Source organism: Hypomesus nipponensis, chromosome 18 (genome assembly GCF_054491055.1).
Source record: "Hypomesus nipponensis isolate SF chromosome 18, ASM5449105v1, whole genome shotgun sequence".
Lineage (NCBI taxonomy): Eukaryota > Metazoa > Chordata > Actinopteri > Osmeriformes > Osmeridae > Hypomesus > Hypomesus nipponensis.
Window position 1 is genome coordinate 18,387,172 of NC_140378.1, and position 15,054 is coordinate 18,402,225.

A 15,054-nucleotide genomic window follows, 5' to 3' on the forward strand; every position below is an offset into this window, starting at 1 on the left:
CAAGCAATGTAATGTATTTGACACTTGGGTTTTGTAGCTAGTTAAGTTATTATGCTGATTAACAAACAGTTGGCCTATAGCCACAATCAACAATTTTGAGTAAATACTGCCATCTGCTGGGGACAGTTGATGGTAAGTGCAGTTTTGACAAAACGTCAATGTTTTGGTTGTAGTCAGAGCCACTGGCTCTCTGGTTCTAGTTAGCTCGTAACCACGTGATACGGTTTTGTTTTGCGCATCGCTCTTACGGTCGCTTCAGAGCTTGTGGATTTCCTTGGTCAAACTGGAGAGAGTTCCTCGCGATACCGCCGTTAAAATGGTGACACCGGAGAACTTGTCCGGTGAGACTAGTGGGCGAACGGACCCCCAATATGAGCGGGACCCGGCCGTCACACCGGTAGACATGGACACGGCGATCTTGCTTCTCGGAGCCGGAGTGACAGCGATCACACACCCACTGTTATACGTCAAACTGCTAATTCAGGTAGCAAGAGTAGCTAGTATGAGCTACTATAGCTAGCAATTCTTGTCATGTCTTGTCATTAACATACTAGCTATAATTGGTTGGTTTAGTACTTGTTTATCTAGCTGTAGACGGGCCAGTAAATAGGCTACTTTAAAGCAATAGCCACCAGTGCATATTCGTTACACAAGCTTTCATCTAATAACAAGCTACTTAGCTAGCGTAATCAGCGAGCAAGTTTGACTGTATCTCCTTCCAGCTGTGTATGTGATGAAGATCTTCACATTTCCAGCCAGACAGACCAAATTCCATTGAGACGCTTCAGTCTTCAGTCACTTCATCTTTACTGTCTGAACTGGCAGACCACAGTAAACCCACTCATAGCTCAATTAATTAGGTTTAGGGGAGAGGTTAGCTTAGTGGGTAGTGCCTTTGACTGCAGATTAAGCGGTCACACGGTATATTTGTATAATTTTTTTAAAACATTATTCTTTTTATTTACATTAGAATGAGTCAGTAAAGTGTACGTCCACTAGCCTGGTGAATAAAAGGTTAAAGGCTATATTTTTTAAGGCAGCTCTTTTTATTAAAGTAGCAATGATTTCCATGTTATTGAGTGGTTCAATTGCCAATCCCTGACCTGACCCGCATCCCAGCTGGCAGCCATTGGTATGGGTTATGTTTGCAGGTCGGACATGAACCCCTTGCCCCAACTGTCGGGACCACCATGTTTGGGAGGAAAGTGCTGTACCTTCCTGGATTCTTCTCATATGGTGAATAAAATGAGTCTTAATCTAATGTCACGTCAATACCCAGAATTCTTTGCTGGGGCCAGTTGTTTACGTGGTTCTGTGTGTGTGTGTGTGTGTGTGTGTGGTGTGTGTGTGTGTGTGTGTCGTTAGCGCGGTATATTATCAGGGTGGATGGAAAGAGGGGGCTCTTCCGGGGCTTGTCTCCCCGCATCATGTCCAGTGCCATCTCCACGATGGTCCGCAGTAAAGTCAAACAGGTGAGGGAATGTTACAAAGATGTGGTCATTCCTCAGGTAACAGGTCAATTAGGGTACCTCTTATGTACAGTATTGGATGCACTATGCACTAAGAATTACTATTCATTACGAACATGAACTGATTTCCTAGTATTTATTGTGGTGTTGCTATTGAACTATTAAATGACTATGCCTGACTCCCTGTTCAAATACAAATCAAACTTTGTGTGTATAGCCCTTTTTACATGCAACATCACAGAGGGCATTTGTCTGTTGTCTTTGCCAACAGGCCATCCCACAAGAGCAGGTAGAACACGTATCGAACCGAGATGACCTGAAGACCTCCGTCATGAAAGTAGTCAGAGAGGTGAAATGTCAAAGGTCATGTTAAAATGGTTATAAAACCCTTCAAACTTGAGGAAAAGCATGCTGTTCATTCCATGGGAGTCACCCTTACCTTTCTCTGCACTAAGTTAGAAAGACTTGCTGCCACTAGGAAAATGGTACATTGTGTATTTTGTCTAGTGATGTTTAGTTGCTATTCGACACACTGATCCCCAATCCATATTCCAAACAACTATGTTGTAATGTTCCTCTATGAGATCTCCTGAGATTTTATTAGATAGGATTTGGCATCTGATATTATTGTTTGTTCATCCATTTAACGCTTTCCCAAGACCTCAAATGAGATGGTCATCCAGTGCCTGTCCAGAATAGCCACCCATCCTTTCCATGGTATGTCCTACAGTTTATCACTGTCTCAACCGTCTGTCTGTCTGTCTATGTTTGCTTATTCTCTCTGAGCTTGAACCTCATGGCTTTATATCACGTAACCTTTCATTTGAATTTATCCCCTCTTTTACCCACGTAGAAATTGAGTAGATTAACCTGCAGACCTATTTGTGTAATCTGTAAGGGATAATGTATAGAACGCCGTTCATTATATTATTCCGAGCAAAGCTACACCCCTCCGCTTCGCGTCGAAGTGCTGTTCGCCCTGTCGGGGCTTATTTTCCTGATAATGACAACGGCGTTCTATACATTAGTAGAAGTATTCACTGGTTACTTTGGGGTGACACTGCCCTCTTTGACGTGGTCTTCGTTCTTGTGTTTCAGTGATCTCTGTGCGCTGTATGGCCCAGTTTGTGGGGAGTGAGGTCAAGTACAAGTAAGACGACACAGATCACCTGGGAAAAATGATTATGCAAATAACAGGCTCACGCTCTGTCTGACTCAGTCAGTTGATCCAGATGCCAAACCCAATCTGTCACTCAATGATAAGCAGTGTCGATTGATATTGAAATAATTCTTCCATGATTTGAATTTTGACTTTGTTTTACAGCCTAATGCTGCTTCTGCCCACAAGATGTGTAGTTCAGTCTCAGCCGACAGAGACAAACACTGTTATAAAGCCTGTGAGGGGTGTGTATTGTGTGCAATTTCCCCATCTTGGCTGTCTGCTTGGGTTGCCTGTGACAGGGGCTTGTTCAGCTGTGTCTCCAGGATCTTCAAGGAAGAGGGCATTGAAGGTTTCTTTGTGTGAGTGACTTTTTAAAATATTTTTTTTGTTCATTGCCTCTTTGTACAGCCATAGCAGCCTTTTCATTTCTCTGCAAGACCCACATTCATCAATTATATCCAACAGAAGTAGTGATGTTTATCTCACCCTACCCATCACAAAAGTGGTTTGCAAGTGTTTGGGGTATTCATTTGACCTTTGACCTCAACTCTGATTGCTGTGTGTTTTTCAGGGGTCTGGTGCCCCATCTTCTTGGTGAGGTCATCTTCCTGTGGTGCTGTAACCTTCTGGCACACTTCATCAACACCTACGCTGTGGACGACAATGTAAGCCCAGCACAGCCCCCCCCTTACTGCCCCCCCCCCTTACTGCCCCCCCCCCCTTACTGCCCCCCCCCTTACTGCCCCCCCCTTACTGCCCCCCCCCCCTTACTGCCCCCCCCCTACTGCCCCCCCCCCCTTACTGCCCCCCTCCTTACTGCCCCCCCCCCTTACTGCCCCCCCCCTACTGCCCCCCCCCCTTACTGCCCCCCCCCTTACTGCCCACCCCCCCCCTTACTGCCCCCCCCCCCTTACTGCCCCCCCCCTACTGCCCCCCCCCCCTTACTGCCCCCCCCCCCCTTACTGCCCACCCCCCCCCTTACTGCCCACCCCCCCCCTTACTGCCCCCCCCCCCCCCCTTACTGCCCAGCCCCCTCCTTACTGCCCACGCACTTACAGCTGCTGATCTCTCACATTTGACCTTACTTTACCATCATTAGTATTGGTGTACTTGCTCACAAAGAAGTCAAAGATATATATATATAGAATATATTTATTTAAATTACAATCTCATTCATGAAGGTATGTTTTACGATCTATAGATGATGGATACGGATAGCTCAGTGGAAGACCATTTGACAGCAGTTCAACAAGTCCCGGGGTCAGATATCATGTAGGTTGACTGTAGATCTTTGTAGCTGGTGTAGTTGGATTGCCTCTAGGTAGGGTTAGGGTTAGAGTGTTGGATCCAGGATTCAGGGGCCTCCATCTCTCTGGAGGTGAGGTCAGGGTTGGTCAGCCAAGGGTATGCAGTGGCACCAGGCAACTCAACGCAGGGACAGGGGCCACAGGGGGAAATGCTCCGGAGCTCCGAAATGACAGCAAACAGATAGACAGCAAACAGGAGAGAACAGTTTGACAGCAAACAGGAGAGAAGGGAACATGGATCACTGGATGGATCATTAAACCAATGAACAACTTTATAGAGGCCAGGTGTGGAAACATGTGGATGAATGTGCTGATTTGTAACAAGGAGTCGGATCAAATATATAAAATACGACATTCGATTCGAATTTCAATCGAATTACTACGGCAACTGCAAACATATTACTCAAAGTAAAACACCATCATCCTTGTGATTTGTTTTTGCAGTTCAGCCAAGCACCAGCAGTGAGAAGCTACACTAAGTTTGTGATGGGGGTAAGTTGAGGGTATTTCAGTGTTTTATCCCTGCAGTACAACTTTTCTTGACATTTGATAGACGTTGAACTACTGCACAACACAATAGACACTCCTCAAACAGAAGTCCGAAAATACTTCATTGTTTATCTACGATAAAATCCCTGGTATTTTTTGTCTTATTTGCCTTATCTTTACTCAAGATCGCAGTGAGCGTGTTGACATATCCTTTCATGCTGGTGGCAGATCTTATGGCAGTCAACAATTGTGGGTGAGTGGTTTGAAGGTCTGACTTGGATTTAGAATTGACCCTTAAAAAACACAAATATAGTATGTTCCATTTAAAGATTGGTAGTTTTGTACTTGTTATTCAGTAAGATGATATAGCTGTCGAGGTATCGGACTCTCTTTACCATGTTACTGAGAATTTCTTTAGAAATGTTCGAGGTTTGTTCGCTTCTGAAGAAAATTATTTAAAAATAGCACGCAAAAAAGTCCAATGCTCATCTTCTTGCTGAGTAGCAAAAACTGATGTGACTTTTTCTGATGACATCATGTGATGACTGTTGACTGATTGGCTGATGACATTCTCTTTTGTATCGTTCTTGTATGCAGTCTGTGGACAGTAGTAAATTAAGAATAGAGAGACTTGTGATGAACATACTTTTGCATTAGTGAGTTAAATATATAATATTTGGATACTTTATATTCCGTTGTCTAGTCAAATGCTGATACTTTTGAAGAGAAATGTAGTGTGGTGTATGTTGGTGGAATTTGTAGATTCATTTGACAGGGTAATCTTCCTCAAATCCTTTTCAAATACAGCCTGGTAGTCTGTAGAGATGGAAAGGAAAGGAGATTACACAAGACAGCAGATCGGCGTTTACCATTATTGTAAAGCTATACAGACATCTACATATCTGGTCAGTGGACATTTAGCTAACCATCTTTACCTCATTCCGCATTCCTGCTGTGGAATCTGAGTCTTCACTGAGGTTAAAGAAATTACTTTAAGGATGTCCAGTGCAAATGGAAACACATCATAATGCATCGCAAATGTGTTCCTCACTTCCTCATCCACTCCTGGGATTGATCTGGGGTCTTCTGACATGGTCACATGACTATTAGTCATAAACAACATAAGTTTCTGTCTTCTGTTGAAATTCTGTTTCCCGTTTATTATTATTTCCTCGTCATCTCCTGGGTTCGATCTTGGCTACGCCGCGAAAATGCAGACCACTTAATGTCGCAGCTCGGAGGTTGGGCTATTGACACTGAGTGAGTTTAACCGACTCGTTTGCACCAGACAGCCCACTCACAGACAAGAGGATAAACATAATGCAAGCCCACCTACACACTGTTTATTGACTCCTAACAATCAAAACCTGCTGTTATGGCAACACTGTCATTGTAAAGAGCCAATAAAGAGGGCAGGGTTGTAATATGTTGATGCTTCTGTCAGGATGAGTATCGCTCAGTCGGAGAGGATTTGATTGCAGTTTGAGAGGTTGCAGGTTCAAATCCCCCTCCCCTGTTTTTGATTTAAAGTGTCTGCTAAATGAAGACATTATTACACAGGAAGAAGCTCCTTGGTTCATTGTGACTATGTCTTGTTGGGTGTCCCTTTTAAAAAGCACTAATATATGTTCCATCTACAGAGTTGAGAAGGCAGAGAGCACAGTGCTTCTCCACCCTGTAGGGTAAATTTGTACTTATATTCAGTAACATGATGTAGCTGTTGAGGCATCGCAATCTCAACCATTTTACCATGTTTCTAAGAATCACGTTTAAAATGATCCAGGTTTGCACACGTTGCGGATACGGATGTAGAATGCAGATCCTAGAGATTTGCAAAATGTACGAAACTGTTTCTGTTGACACCATTTCCTTTTTTAAATTGTTCTTGGATGCAGTCTGCCAGCTGTAGAAAGGAAGAATGAAAAGACTAGTGATTTACATGCTTCTGAATTAGTTTAAGTGAATATAAGTACATCTGATGTGTAACCTTATGGTCTGATGTGTCCTGTAGTCTTGTTGAATGTAGATACTTTTGATGTGGTCTGGAGAGATGGAAGGAAGTGTGTCAGAATTACAATAAAATTTGATATTATTAACAATACCAACCAACATACATGAGATGTATTGTACTGTAAAACAAATAGCAAGATTTACAGTATGTATGTTGCAATTGTAATATACTTTCTAGGTCTACCAGTGTACTGTAGACATCTGGTCTGTAGAAATTATCTAACTAATAAGTTGTTTCAGAGAAAAAAATATGAAAAACTCACATTGATATATTTTCTTGTCTTTGTGTTCATGTCAGCGACTGCTCTGAGTTTTAAAAATGTCATAATGTTGTCCAAATGAGATCTCCTCTGAACGATTTAAATTAATTTGTTGAAAATAACCAAGTAAATTCACCCACGCAAGCTAACTTTCAACTGTTAGTAAATGCTAGTCATTCAGTAAGATGAGAAAGCTGTTGAGATATCAGTCTCAGTCACTTTGCCATATTACTGAGAATCACGTTCGAAAATCTCCATGTTGCGCAGTTTACAGAATAGTTTGGCTGACAAAGGTCTAGTGAAAAAGTAAAATGCCTATTCTCCTGAAGAGTAGCAAAATGTAGGCGATTGTTTCTGTAGACATTGTTTACTTCTTGAAATTGTTCTTGGATGCAGACTTTAGGCTGTAGAAATGTAGAGTAGAAAGACTGGTTAGTGAAATGTGTACAACTCAATTGGTGTCATATGCTGATACTCATAAAAAGAAATGTGGAGTGTGGATTGTAATGGTAAATTGAAGCAGTTTAGCTGATATTATTTAAGTGGTTCTTTTGAAAAGATGAACATCTAAAAGTTTTCCTCAAATACGGAGTGGGTGATCTGCAGAGAAGATAAGAACAGGAGATTACACAGAAGTCAGGAGTTTCAACAGGTACCTTAAAGCCTTACATATGTGAGCTACAATCTACTGTGAAATTAGTGATATATCATGCAATTATATCTATTTTTGTATTCTGTTTGTCCAGTGGACATCTAACTAACTAGTTCGTAACTCATGAAGTTCGTCAAACATTTTTACTCATGCCAATATCAATTTACCTCATTCCATGTTGTAAGTGGAGTAAGTCTTCTGAGGTTGAAAAAAGGCTTCATTTGAGATGGAAATACTTCCAGTGAAAACTTAAGGCGGTATTGATACTAAGGAGTGAGTTTAACCAACTAACGTTAAACGTTTAACATAAACGTCCTCTTACTATTATTGACTCCTCACAATTGAAACCTGCTCTTATAGCAACACTCTCATTGTAAAGAGCCAAAAACAGCTGTATCCTGTTGAGTGTCCCTTTAAAAAGCACTAATTTACATCTACAGAGTTGAGAAGGCAGAGAGCACAGTGCTTCTCCCCTCTGTAGGGTAGATTTGTACTTGATATTCAGTAACATGATGTAGCTGTTGAGGCATCGCAATCTCAACCACTTTATCATATTACTGAGAATCACGTTTGAAATTCTTGAGGTTTGCACACGTCGTGGATTAATACGGATGTAGAATGCAGATCCTCTTGTAGAGTTGCAAAATGTACGAAACTGTTCCTGTTGACACCATTTCCTTAAAAAAATTGTTCTTGGATGCAGTCTGCCAGCTGTATAAAGGAAGCATTAAAACACTAGTGATTTACATTCTTCTGAATTAGTTAAAGTAAATCTAATGTGTAACTCAGCATGGTCTACATGAGACTACATCCTGTAGTCTTGTCGAATGCGGATTCTTTTGAAGTGAGTGGGCTGTGGTCTGTAGAGATGGGAAAAAGTGTCAAAATATGAAACAATAAACTGTAAATTGGTTTTGATCAATAATCATTATAGAGTCCTACATACATAAGGTATATTGTACTGTAAAACAAATAGCAATGCATTTGTTTGCTTTCTATTTGCAATTGTAATTTAGTTACAATGCACCAATGTAGATATCTGGTCAGTAGAAATCTAGCTAACTAACAAGTTATGCTTGAGTGAAAACAATCCAAAAAACTCACAAGATCTAGTTTCGTCATATCCTCTGAGCTTGAGTGGTTTGAACAGTATGAAGGGCGCGCCCACTTTATTATTGGCGTATATTTGTTTCGAATTTAATAGTTAACCCAGGGCAGCACCTACTTACAAAGCTTTCATTTAATAGATGTTCACTGGTTCTACTCACACACCGTTCTGCTGTTCGGTTATTTCAGACAAAAAAATGACAAGATAATCTCTTCTGAACTACCTAATTCATTTGTTGCAAATAACCCAGGAAATTTACCCATGCGAGCTAGTTATCAAAAGTTTGTGTCAAATGATCCCACAGAGCAGAACGGAATGCAAGCAGAACAAAGAACAGAAGGGCATTTTTTTTTTTTACCATAAAGGCACACTCATCTCTGTGTGTGTCTGTCTGTGGCTTAAATATCTCGAGAAACGGGCACTATATTAAGTAAAAATTCGGCAGGTGTATTAGTCATGATGACCCAAGGACGTGTGTAGGGCGTTCAAAACTCCAGGTTGTGCGCTCTTTAAGGAATAGTACGGACACGTCAGGTGAAAAAGTAAAAGGCTGATCCTCTTGAAGATGAGCAAAATGTAGGCGATTGTTTACTTCTTGAAGTCTTTCTTGGATGCAGACTTTAGGCTGGAAAAATACAGAGTAGAAAGACTGGTTAGGGAAATCTGTACTACGCAACTCATGTCACTCATGAAGAGACATTTTGATTGCGGTTTGTTAGTTGTAACTTGAGGAAGTTAAGATTTATGTGGTACTGTTGACAAGATAACCATCACAAAATCCTCTTCAATTACAGAGTGGTGGTCTGTACAGAAGGTAAGAACAGGAAATTAGATTGAAGACAGGAGTAGGTTGTTCCAAAGTCCTACTTATGTACATGAGTAATATATATAATACTAATATGTAGCTCCTATCTATCTACCTCCATCTGGTGAGCATACATCTAGGAAACTAATTAAATGTAAAAATGTTAATACCATGCAAAGATTAATGCATCTACTATCTAGATATCTCCATTTGGTGTGTACATTTCTAGCTAACAAACAACTTAAATAAAAAAAGCCCTCATGCCAATATTAAAAGTCAATTATTAGGGAGAGTTCAATCTTGTTTACGTTAATATGTTTAGTCTGCAACACCTATGCAACAGCAGAGTCAATTTTCTATCTCGATCTTGCGATTTAACATATTTCTAAGCAAAAACAAAAGAGCAATTTCAAGTCAATGAAAACTTACCAAGTCAAGCTCATTCTTTATTTTCAGTTTTGGAAAGTTTTCTCATTTAAGTTTGGAAGATGGTCCGGTGGAATTTTAAAAGTAAACTGGCAAAGTGACGCGGCCGTCGACCCGGCTGTCCGTTCATAGACCAGACAACAGACTTAATACAAGTACATCCGAGCTTATTATTGACTTTTCACAGAGTCGTCCTTCCTAGCTGACTCACGTAATGACTATGTAATTAGCCAATCATGAGGCGGAGTTGTATTGTGTTTGTGTTGTCAGTGAATAGGAAGAGGATCCTTTTTGTTTACTTTCTAAAGAATATGCACTGAGGTACTGAAAAGCATCTGGTATGTGTACAAAAATATGTCATTCAGATGAGATTGGCATCCTCTTTGAATTAAAGCATTGTGGTCTCAGCCTTTCAACCGAGACTATGATACCATCTGCAAAATAACACAGGATGAGAACAAATGCAGATCTTCGCGATGAGGATGATGATGTTGGAATCTGGAGGGTGTTGTCCTCAACATACTTGAAAAAAAAAAAAAACATTGCTGGATGAGTTGCTGGAGTTTCTGTAGATGGAGAACAAAAGACTGTTGATGGACGGATTAGAGGTGATGACAGTGCCAGTCTTCTCTGTGTGGGTTAGGTCTGTGATTCGATAACATCATGTCACGGTTGTCTGGAGACATGAAGTAACTGAGCAGTTACTTCATCTTGAAGTTCACATCTGTGACACACTTGAAAACAAATTGAACATCCTCCCAAAATGTAGAATGTATTTATGTGTGGTTTACTGGTCTTACTGGTTGTTCAGCATAACAGAGATAAGATAGCTAATGTAAGATAACATTCCAGATTTTAAGAGGTAAATATAGATCTTATAAAGAGATGTAAAAATATCTTTCTTTTTCTTTAAAGCACAGGTAAAAAAAAAGTACATTTTAAAAATATAGAATGCAATTAATGAAAAAACAAAAAGAAAACTGACCTTGACCTTGGATATAGTTGATCTTCGTGACAAAGCTTGAAGCAAACCATGGTGTATTTTTACTTATATCATAACCTCTCTATACAATCCATACAATATACATTCTGTTTCGATGGAGAAATCTAATTCGACTCTGTTCTATCTCCTAAACATATTCAATAAGGCTCCACTGTAGCTGTTGTCTTAGTAACGCTGTATTAGGCTACATTTCCAAACCAGTGGGCTCCTCCGGCAGGACATTACTGGTTTTCCCGAACATCGCAAACACACTTTGACCAATGCTGCAAAATACTACTTGTAGCCTAACTGTCAGTGTTATGTGGGGAGTCAGGTGGCTGAGCGGTTAGGGAATTGGGCTAGTAATCAGATGGTTGCAGGTTCGATTCCTGGCTGTGAAAAGTGATGGTGTGTCCTTGGGCAAGGCACTTCACCCTATTTGCCTGGGGGGAATGTCCCTGTACTTACTGTAAGTCGCTCTGGATAAGAGCGTCTGCGAAATTACTAAATGTAAATGTAATGCGCAGAGGCAGGTTTTTCACTCAAACTTGCTGCGCACAATGCACTACTAGGCTATAGAAACTCCCCTTGCTTAACCCACTATACAACAGTTCAGGGACGCAAGTTTGGTATCAGGGACATCTGGCAGGGACATCAATAGCTAATGCAAGCGGGCAAAATGTTTTACTTCTCAAAAAATAAGTATGTTAGTTTTGACGATGTAGGTCTAATCGCTGTTTTTGTCAAACATCTTCAATGTTTTGAAATTGATTTTGGAGTGTTCATTACCATCTTTAAGAACAACATATCAAATATGCATATCAATAACAATAACAATACGGCATTGATGGTAATAACACTGACAGACAAGCTGATATATCCTCACCTGGAGAACGACGAAGAGTGTACTTTTCCGCCGTCTGCTGGCTTGATGACCGCTAAAGTCCCATTAAATAATTTCAAGCACATCTCTACAGTGTTTAGGTAAATAAATAAAACTAATACTAAATTAAGATCTCTAACAAGGCGCAATTAACTTAAATGATCCAACAGTCTTATCTATAGGCGGCTAGGATGACAAAATAACATATGACTACGTGCCTGCCCCGCTCATTTATGAAACACACCAACTGAATGATTTTACGATGGTGCTGTATTCAAATAATATACCTGTTTTGACGGACGTGTGCGTCATAAAAGCCTAATAATTACGTAATTCTTTCTCGCTCAACACCCAAATTACTCATTTCACACGTAACAAACACATTCCACAACTGACTCGTTGTTAGCGTTTATGGGATCATCGCATTATTGGCATACTCAGTAGCCTACACCCTAGGTATTTAAGTCTACTGACCCAAATGTAAGTTCATTAAAATCAGGACGTGGTCATTTAAACTTGCCTGTATTTTGAAATGTTGGCTAATATTAAAATAGTATTGTAATTTCCAAATAGTATTGCCATTAACTGTCATTAGACTCATTTCAGGACAGGGTCCTTTTGTCTAATTCAAAAAGGTACACAACAATCCAGTTACATTATATTTACATTTATTCATTTAGCAGACACTTTTATCAAAAGCGACTTCCAAGAGAGAGCTTTACAAAGTGCATAGGTCACTGATAATAACAACAACAAGATAGCCCCAAAGCATTGCGGGTAGCCAAAACAAGAAGCACACATTGTGAACAACCAAAAAATAAGTGCCAAAGGGAAGAACCATAAGAGCATGTAGTTAAGCAAGTTACAATTAAACAACATGAATCTCTAAGTGCAAGTGTACCTGTAGAAAAACAAGCAACAGTAAAATAAAATAAAAATAAGATTAACTAAAATAGAATATTTTGCAGCGAATACAACATCTTAAATCAGTTACCACTAACCAACAAGAGCAACAAGTCTCTAAGCAAGAGTCATTGTGATCCTTAAGGAAACTAGCAATGGGTTCAGCAAACCATTCCTAAGTACCGTTGTACTCCCGGAACAAGTGCGTCTTGAGCGTCTCTTGAAGGTGGAGAGACAGTCTGTGTCTCTGATGGAGGTGGGGAGTTGATTCCACCACTGGGGGGCCAGGTAGGAGAAGAGCTCGTGTTGGGATCGGGCGGTCTTGAGCGGTGAGACCACCAGACGGTTGTCTGAAGAAGACCGTAGGTGGCGGGTGGGGGTGTAAGGCTGCAGGAGAGACTTGATGTAGTCGGGTGCAGTCCCCTTCACTGCTCGGAAGGTCAGTACCAGGGTCTTGAATCTGATGCGGGCCGTGATGGGTAGCCAGTGGAGGGAGATGAGGAGCGGGGTAACGTGGGAGCGTCTGGGTAGATTGTAGACCAGGTGTGCCGCTGCATTCTGAATCCTCTGAAGAGGGCGGGTTGCACATGTTGGGTGACCGGCGAGCAGCGAGTTGCAGTAGTCCAACTTGGAGAGGACAAGTGCTTGGACAAGCAGCCGGGTGGAGTGCTCAGACAGGTATCTCATGATCTTCCGGATGTTGTAGAGGGTGAATCTACTAGTTATTTAAAACCCATTGAGTGACAGACTGCTCTGATGTGCAGACGTTCGTGTTCCTGGCATGCCCAAAAGAGGATTCAGGTATAGCTGGAAGGACAACGCCCCGTTTTAGTGGGAAGTTCAGCATTAAACAACATTAATAATACCTCTAAGTATCTTTCAACATTTAGGAATTCCCTCCCTCCTTTTTTTATGCCCAATTAATTTAATTTGTGGATTCAAATAAAGCATGTGTGTGTCTGTGTGTTTACAGATTGGTAGCAGGTCTTCCTCCAAATTCTCCTATCTTCAAATCTTGGGTCCACTGCTGGAGTCACCTGAGCCAACAGGTACACAGCTCCCCTTTCAATACTGATATTCGACAGATATGACAGGCAAAGTGTATCTGGAAATCTCTGAGTACTTGACATGCCTCTCAGGCCTCTATTTAAGGTTATTAGAGACACTGTCAGCTAGTGCACAGTGCCATCAAGATACATATCGTGAAGCTCCTTGTAATTGCTTTCCTGCAGGGCAATCTCTTTCGAGGATCCAGCTTCTTCTTCCGCAGAGTGCCTATAACAACCATGGTCTTTGAGGAATGATGTCACTTCCTGTCGACACCCCTTGTCACTGTTACTCCTCCTAGTCTGGTGCCTCAGAGTGATGAGCCACTTGTGTCCTCCATTAGACCGAGCTTGACCCACCTTTGGATAGAAGGATGGCAGTAAGATATTGCTGGTGTGCTGTCTGTTTGAAAAGTTAAATCTACTTAGAAATTAAACAGCATTTTTTTTCTCTTGACCACCGAAAAAGTTTTAATTGTGCCGTTGGATTGTGAGCTTGATGCTTATTCTTGGCAATTAATTGTCATTGTGAAAAGTATTCCCGTTTCAAACTACCAGCCCAAAGTTGCACTACTACTTTTTTCTTTGTTTACTTGTGTGTGTCACTTTATGTTGCCATTAATTTATTTTTTCAACCAATATACTAAAGTTCTATGAAGGGTTGGGACTTATAAACAACAATAAACTAAGTGTTCAGTTGACTAACTGTACAAAATGCCAAATGTTAGTTTCCTAAAAATGTTCTTCCTAAGTATAGTCCCGGAATATTTGCTAAGACGTGCTAAACTCACCTTTTAAGATAAACTCACAGGCAGACATTTGCAAATACAAAACATATATTAATTGTTGGTGCTGCATGCTAGTTGTCCTGACAGTGCTCTGTGGACCTCATTAGCACTGAGACATATATCCCCTTTGTTTACAAACCGTAAGTGTCCCCTCATGATCAGTGATGATCAGTGATGCAGACTGTGTATCCTTTCCTTCTTTTGAAACATCCCAGTTGCCTCAGGCAGAGGGGTGGGGGTGGGTGGGTGCTTGTTTGCTTGGACTAAAGGCGTGGAAGTAGCATGACAAGTATACGATGAACCGTGGTTTGATGATTTAGTGTGTGTGTGTCCTTTTGAAGAAGCACTTTAAATACCTTTGGTCATCTATTTAGTGTCTTTCTGAAAAGTGTGTTGTCGAGTAGAATGATGTCGTCTTATCTATGTCTTGTTCTCTCAAAGTGAACATGCTCTCTCTTGTGGGTTCTGTTTTCAGTCTGATTTTCAAAAGAAAGCAGAGCAACAATGTCTTTTTGTGACCTTGATTATTATGTCTTCACATTACTCTTATTTTCCAGAGATGATTCGAAATCCACCATATTCCTCTGTCTCTTCTCTGATTGTTTTAACATGGCTTGTAATCTGGTTTTATAAATAAAACGAGACTAAAATGATTCTTTCAGTGTTGCTATATTTTTTACACTAAGAAGAAAACAACCTTGCACACGATCTTTAAACAATTATGAAAGAGTAAGAGGATGGTCATGTAGGCTACTGTGTGTTTT

At 40.8% G+C, this 15,054-nt stretch overlaps 1 protein-coding gene and 1 long non-coding RNA gene across 3 annotated transcripts; one reads left to right on the forward strand and one right to left on the reverse strand.

The window, feature by feature from the left end:
- The first annotated feature begins 205 nt into the window (after positions 1–205).
- Positions 206–14,943, forward strand: LOC146252550 (mitochondrial carrier homolog 1-like). Of its 2 annotated transcripts, XM_084680047.1 has the most exons (12): positions 207–484; positions 1,152–1,236; positions 1,366–1,472; positions 1,741–1,818; positions 2,129–2,186; positions 2,568–2,619; positions 2,931–2,990; positions 3,203–3,296; positions 4,383–4,430; positions 4,613–4,680; positions 13,430–13,505; positions 13,689–14,943. In XM_084680047.1, the coding sequence occupies exons 1-12, from the start codon at positions 317–319 to the stop codon at positions 13,758–13,760; spliced, it is 966 nt and encodes a 321-aa protein (XP_084536173.1). In that variant the 5' UTR covers positions 207–316; the 3' UTR covers positions 13,761–14,943. The 2 variants fall into 2 exon arrangements, with proteins under 2 accessions (XP_084536174.1, XP_084536173.1); XM_084680048.1 differs by lacking the exons at positions 13,430–13,505; positions 13,689–14,943 and adding an exon at positions 5,235–5,373 and having other exon boundaries at positions 206–484.
- Positions 3,766–5,837, reverse strand: LOC146252551 (uncharacterized). The gene is made up of 2 exons (XR_014732049.1): positions 4,823–5,837; positions 3,766–4,720 (listed from the first exon to the last, which is right to left on the reverse strand). It is a non-coding gene; the product is annotated as an uncharacterized LOC146252551 (long non-coding RNA).
- Positions 14,944–15,054: the final 111 nt, after the last annotated feature.

Coding starts and splice junctions, on each gene's coding strand:
- LOC146252550 (XM_084680047.1), top strand. CDS start 317: ATGGTGACACCGGAGAACTTGTCCGGTGAGACTAGTGGGCGAACGGAC. Junction 2,991..3,202: donor GGCATTGAAGGTTTCTTTGT/GTGAGTGACTTT, acceptor TGTGTTTTTCAG/GGGTCTGGTGCCCCATCTTC. Junction 4,681..13,429: donor ATGGCAGTCAACAATTGTGG/GTGAGTGGTTTG, acceptor GTGTGTTTACAG/ATTGGTAGCAGGTCTTCCTC.